The sequence below is a fragment of the Triticum dicoccoides genome, chromosome 2B (assembly GCF_002162155.2).
Source record: "Triticum dicoccoides isolate Atlit2015 ecotype Zavitan chromosome 2B, WEW_v2.0, whole genome shotgun sequence".
In the NCBI taxonomy this organism is placed as follows: Eukaryota; Viridiplantae; Streptophyta; class Magnoliopsida; order Poales; family Poaceae; genus Triticum; species Triticum dicoccoides.
The window spans coordinates 68,556,449-68,563,511 of record NC_041383.1 but is presented as its reverse complement, the minus strand read 5'-3'; the positions used below and the strand labels follow the sequence as shown (position 1 = coordinate 68,563,511).

At 43.9% G+C, this 7,063-nt stretch overlaps 1 protein-coding gene across 1 annotated transcript; it reads left to right on the top strand.

Moving 5' to 3' along the window:
* The first annotated feature begins 377 nt into the window (after window positions 1–377).
* On the top strand, window positions 378–3,001 carry LOC119367165. Its single transcript, XM_037632763.1, has 2 exons — window positions 378–1,542; window positions 2,282–3,001. Exon 1 carries the CDS (start codon window positions 412–414, stop codon window positions 1,111–1,113), a length of 702 nt encoding a protein of 233 aa, XP_037488660.1. The 5' UTR covers window positions 378–411; the 3' UTR covers window positions 1,114–1,542; window positions 2,282–3,001.
* Window positions 3,002–7,063: the final 4,062 nt, after the last annotated feature.

Here is a 7,063-nt window from a genome sequence, read left to right as displayed (position 1 = left end):
ACTTTTAACAATACTCACATCAGATTTGTTGGTACAAATAATTTGCCTGTGTGGAAGTCTCCCATCTTGAGATAATTAGGCAAGTGGCAGTTTTGCAATGACACTCTGCAAAGTGGAAAATATTCAAATTTCTCATTTTTTAGGGGATATTCAGGTTTCTCGTTTTTTTAGGGGTTTCAGATTTCTCGTAATCGTTGGAGGGAGTGAAGGACACAGCAGCCCAGCCCAGCGAATTCCCAAAGTGGGCCGTCGTATCCAAGCAGTCCGTCCTGCCTTATTCTATCTAGAGCCCAAGACACCAACTCGCTGGGCCCAACACCACGTCGCTTTTTTCCTGTGCACGCAAGGAAGAGGGAAGCGGTTCCAGAAAAAAAAAACACTCCCCACGAGCGAGAGCTGGGGCTGTCGCCAATGACCCGATGCCGCCGCGGCGGCTCGCCGCCGGCGCCTCCGCCCCCGCTCGAAAACGACGACCTCCTCCGTGAGATCCTGCTCCGCCTCCCGCCGCAGCCCTCTTCCCTTCCCCGCGCCTCCGCCGTCTGCAAGCGGTGGCGATGCGTCGCCGTCGACCCCAAATTCACCGCCCGCTTCCGCGCCCACCACGGGAAGCCGCCCCTCCTCGGCGTGTTCCAGCACCGCGATGACGGCATCGTGTTCGCCCCCGTCCTGGCCCCTCCCGACCGCGTTCCTCCCCAGCGCTTCGACCTGCGAATCCCCGACGACCACCCCTACCTGGGGCCACAGTTGCTCGGCTGCCGCCACGGCCGCGTCCTCGTATTCGACCGGCCGCGTGCGGAGGTCCTTGTGTGCGATCCCATCGCGGGCGAGGAGCGCCGCGTGGCCGTTCCGCCGGAGTTCAGAACGGCCGGCGTCAACGGGGCGGTACTCTGCGCTGACCGCGGCCAGGGACACGTGCACGGCGGCTGCCATGCCAGCCCCTTCAAGGTGGTGTTGGTGTTCATGCGCATCCACGAATATCAAGCCCTCGCGCGTGTCTACTCCTCGGAGACCAACACATGGGGACATCCCTCACAACAGGGGCTCCATATCCAGGTTCGACTTGTGGTGGTTCTCAGAGCATCCTTGTTGGTAATGTTCTTTACTGGCTGTTAAGTCATGCGGAAGACGGCATACTTCAGTTTGATTTGGATAGACAAAGCCTCGATGTGATCGAGGCCCCTCCCAGGATGAATGTTCCCTGCAACTGTCAGATAATCCAGGCCGAGGATGGTACTCTTGGCCTCGCCATATTGTCTCACCGTTACCATAACATTCAAATGTGGCAGAGGAAGGTTAATTGCAATGGTGTTGGCACATGGGTGCGGTTGAAGACCACTGAAATGCATGACATTCATGGGCTCCCTCCTCCAGCAAGGAGGGGGATGGAATTGATACAGGGATATGCCGAGGATGCTGATGAAATATTTTTATATCTGGACGACACTTTCTATATGGTTCAACTTAAGTCGATGCGATCAAGAAAACTCTGGGAAACCCATCACATTACCCTTTGTCATTCTTTCAACAGTTTCTATATGCCAGGTGATTGTTCATCCTTAGTCCTTACATTGTAGGAGTAACTTAATCTGGTTATGTCCTGTACATGGTTGCTCAAATACCTTTGTTGCAATTCTTAAGTGTTCACTGACTTAAACTTAGTTACCGATTGTCCCCTTCCTAGATAGATAAAATTATAGCTGTACTGTTAGGTGTATCACTCTTCACTGTTCGTTTGTTAGATATACAAGCTTATAGCCTTTTTTGTGTCACCATTCGATTTAGTTGTCTTCAACCTTGGGAGATAACAAATCAAATATCAAGTGGGTATTAATGTAAAAGCAAATGTCAAATGATTAACACCTTTTCCCCTGAAGTTGTTTTCCCTAATCAGGCTTCATTTATTTAAATCTGAATACTCAAGATCATTTCTGCTGGTAGTGTTTATGTGTTTTGGCATGTTTTTTATTTTGTCTTCTTAACATGATGAGGAATGAGTTTAGATAAGATAAATCCTAGACATCTCTTATTTTCTTCTTTTAAAGCTAACTTCTTAATTATAAGTTAGCTACGTATACTGATTTCAAGAACGTTCCTTTCAAAGCAACATGTGTGGTTTTGTTTACTGTTGTCAGCATCAATAGTGAGCTATAAAACATAACTGCAAGTGAGTTGTGTTTCTTCTATTTGTTGATTCATATATTCAACAGATTCAATGTTGTCTTCTCATATCAATTTGTCTTTTCCATGGAACTTTTATTAATTGCATGTTTTATGTTTCTAGGCATTGGAATTGCTGGTGGACGATTCAATGGATGACTATCTGGTTTGATGTGGTAATCTGCTTAAATGGCTCAGCAGGTTAGAACATCATCTGAATATAATTTGGGAGGTTTGGACAAAATGATAACCAGATGGTCCAGATATTGAATATGGTGGTGGTGTTGATATTACCAGTTTGTGCCTATCTAACCATGCCTAAAGCTCTCATTGATATAGCTCTGTTCTGAATCAGTAAGCTGGAAGGGTTGTGTTAGTAGTCCATTTTGTTATTAGAGATAGTCAGTTGCAACATTGACTCCCCCACCCCAACAGATTAGAGTGTCAGAACGCTCCAAAGATTTATTTTGTGTTGCTGGTATTTTTCTTAGATATAATCAGGAATATGATCTCTATTACATAGCTCTTCCTTATGTTGCTGAACACTCATTTTGTTTATACCTATTAGGTTCTACTATTAGATTCTGCCTATATCTGTATCATGTTACTAACAGATTGACAAAAATTTTCTCTCTGGGTGAATGAAGGGCTGCTGCAGCTCATTGAGTTTGTCACATCATATCAATTATCAATGTAATCCACAGTGTTTACATGTTGCCTGAAATAAACCTTATTCAGTGCGCGTCTTAGTCTAATCTTAACCCAGTTGCATGTATTTATTTTTTGCCAGTTGTTTGCTTGTTCATGTGTTTGTGTATAGAATCAACTACGTAAGATACCTAGCTATTTGTGTGCTGACTATACTTTACAAGTCATCTTCTGTAATGTGTTTCTGTTTTCATAACTGACTTGTAAGTTATGTTGCGTGTGAAGTATTTCTATTCGAGTTTCTAACTTGTAAGTTTGCTGCGTGAAGCATTCTGCCAACACACCCAGACTATTGACATGTTCTTCCTAACCATTTGCTGGTACAAAAAAAAAAGATGAACATGTACTTCTGATCCTTGAGCTGGAAAATGCCATTTGGAGAAGAAGCTGCACGTTGGGTACAAATTACCAAAACTGCACAAGCTTCCCTTCCTTTCCTTTTTTCTTCACTGCACATTTCCATGTCACGTACGTAAACAAACACAAGAAACCTCTGACATTATACAGTAAATTAATCTAAACAAACACTGAGCTGCATGCCAACTTAGCGGTGAAACTGAAACAAAAAGGAACAGCAGGAGCAGCAAAATGACAAGGTTATAGATGTGATTCGGCCGCCATTTCATCATCCTCTGCTGCATCCTTTGGTGGCTGGACATCATCGCTGATTTTTGTTTTGGTTTCTTTTTTGGCTGTCGCTGACCTGTAAGTAGGCCCATAATCAATGTACTTGAAGTTGTGCATGCCGAAGCTCCTTGGGGAGGACTGCTCGGAGGCGAGGCCCCTGGCGTCGTCCTTCTGAGTAGCAGGACTTGACGGTGCAATCGTGGAAGAGGTCCCCGAGCCACGACACGGCCGTGTTGCCGTGCTCCTCGCACAGGCTCTTCACCTCACCTGCTCCTTGATGATCTCCTCTGCCCTCAGGCAGCTCTCGGAGTAGTAGTTCAGCCTCAGACCACCACCATCACCACCACCACTAGCAGAAGGATTAATTACTGGGGCTGTTCACAAAGGTTACATTAACACAGTATTGGAGATATTTAGACTGGAAAACAACTCTCCAGGAATTGTTCCAATTTAGAAAGGTGACAACTCTCCAGGAATTTCTTCCAATTTAGAAAGGGAGCCTTGGCGCAGTGGTAAAGCTGCTGCCTTGTGACCATGAGGTCATGGGTTCAAGTCCTGGAAACAGCCTCTTACAGAAATGTAGGGAAAGACTGCGTACTATAGACCCAAAGTGGTCGGACCCTTCCCCGGACCCTGCGCAAGCGGGAGCTACATGCACCAGGTTGCCCTTTTTTTTTAGAAAGGTGACAAATTTAGTGAAAAACAATGTCCAAGAATGATTTGGAACGAAAGGATATGGAATCTATCCCATACACATATGCCATTGGGAGCCTATCGTATGCTTCAGCATGCACTCGACCGAATATCAGCTTTGCTGCTGGAATGCTTGGTCGATATCAAACTAATACTGGAATAGGCCATTGGAAGCCTGCGAAAAAGTTTCTTAGGTACTTGCAATGGACCAAGGATCGCATGCTCACATAAATGTGACCAGGCCATCTTGAGCTGATTTGATACAGATTCGTATTATTCCAGATGTGTCGACCCAAGGAAGTCTATATTCGACTATTTGTTTTTGCTGGCTGGAGGAGCAACTTCATGGGAGAGTGGAAAATGACCTGTTATTGCTACATCCACGATGGAGGCTGAATTTGTGGCATCATTTGAGGCCACTATTCAATCATTGTGGCTGCGGAATTTTGTGTCATGCCTTCAAATTATTGATAATACTGTAAGGCCATTGAGGATTTATTGGGATATTTCCGCTGTGGTCTTCTCAAAGAATGACAAGTACTCGAAAGGAGCAAAACATATGGATTCGAAGTACTTAGCGGTGAAAGAAAATGTACAAAATCAAAAGGTATCAGTCGAGCATATTGATACAAATTTGACGCTAAATAAAGGACTACCACCCAAGACAGTTTGTGGCCATATCGAGAGAATGTGTACTATAGATAAATCTTTAAATCATAATGACTGTATATATGCGTAGCCGAGTGTTGCTCGTATTTTATGTACTTATGAACTCAATAAATGTTGTTTTGCTTGTTATCCACATTATCACATATGCGATTATTTTTGTGGTGAGATAACAATGTGTATTTTCCCATAAAAGTCCGGTCTTGTGTCAGAAAGGAACCTTGTCATTGTATGACTTGTGACCGCCATGATTCTGCGATACTCGACAAGTTTCTGATGAAAAGTGTGCTCCTAAAATTTTATCGACTCGTCAAGTCTTTACAAGGGCCAAGCGGGAGATTGTTAAATTATTTTAACATAATATGGCCCCTGTAAATTGCAGAAACAATTCTTGATATTAAGGGTCTTAGTGTGATGGTTTCTAGACTAATGGATTAAGAATTAGTGGGTTTGAATTCCCTCTCCTCTCCCTTGTATAGACATTTGTGTGTTATAATTAAAGTAATGCATTTGTTATATGTATATATGGAGTTACCACATGAGCAACGCATGAAAAATAAGAGTTATTGTACCATCCATGTGCTAGTGAATGGATCTTAATTGGCATGAAGAAGCACACTGGACGTTTCATGCATCAAATGGCGCCCACTTAGTGCAGCTTAATTACCTTGAGTAAGCGCTGCCGTTTAAGAATTTGAAGTCTCATTCGGCAATGCTTAGTGCATGCTTATGCGTGTATAAATAGGTAAAAGCATGCTACACCTGATGGTATGGAAAAGTGACAGAAACAAGAACACACATGAGAGTTTCCCATGTTCTCAAGTCATCAAGCGACCGCTAAAGGTAGAGAAGGAAGAGTTCTCTAGCCATCAAGAGATCCCTAAAGGTAAAGGAGGAAGAGAGGCGAGAAAACTCGCCATGGCGGGTGTCAACATGGCTCAAGGTACGGATGTGCAATGCTGCACATGCAATGGGTTTTCTCTTGGTTGAATCAATTTTGTGCTAATCGACGATCTTTGTTGCTTCCGCGATTTTGTTAACATGCCTTATCAATCATTGTAACATGTTTTGATTATGGGACAAACATGTGAGATGTGTGAGTGTGTGATCTATATGCATCTCCGATCGAAGGGTGCACGCGTACGCTAGCATCTGAGTACACGACTCAGTGTCACAATTAATCACCGTCCTGCCTCAGATTTGCACTACGATCATCACCATCACGTCATGACTGACCCAGCGGAGGGATGGATTTGCCATGTCCTCATGTGCTTTCGGTTGGTTGGCTGGTTGACATCTTCCTCGAAGCCATATCCTCGTGTCCAAAGAAGCGGGTAGATAGTTCGGTTGACTTGACTAGACTCGCGCGCTGGCCTCTAGTCGTCTTTCTATGGCTAATATGCACACCCACACTAGTATACTCCCTCCGCCTTATAATATAAAAGCGTCTTTTATGCTATTATAGTGTAAAAACCGCTCTTATATTACGGGATGGAGTTTTAAGTTAACGATCTGCGGAATGTGCACTCAAGGCACTTACAATCATTTGTGTAGCTGCCTTTCCAAATGGTCTTATTCGTTACTGTCAGCCAATCATACACTTCATGTGCAACTAGGGCAAATGGGCGATTAACAATCATCTGTAGCTGCATGCATAGGCTACCTACCGCACCAGATGCACCCTCACCAGGTATCTCATTGCATTCGACGACCAACTACTCTTCTTCCTTATAATTAGTTCTAAGACACCCTCACCCATACAGAAATCTAGCTAGCTAGGTGCATGCATGGTAGTTGATGATGACCAATTCATCTCAAATTTTCAAAGCACACGGTTTGGCAGATAAACACTTCCTTAGTTGAAGCTGCACGACCAAGTTAGTCCGGCCAGTCTAGTTATTTTACGTTTGAAAATAGAGACAATATTTTTTATCGGTTAGGGACTATCATCCATATATAGTACATTTGATGCAAAAATTAGTCAGAGCAGGCGAATCATGTTATGAAACATTATGGACATTGCACTAGTAGTTCTCTCTTAGAACTCACCAAGGGTTTACTGGTGTCATCGAGCAGTCACATTGCCGATTTGGTGCAAGTTGCACCAATGTTCACCACGGTGAAGAGACTTTATTGCCTCCCGTGTATAGGTTAGCTTGACGCGCTACCCATAAATCTTATTCCCTCCAAGGGTGTACAAGGAGTAGTTAAT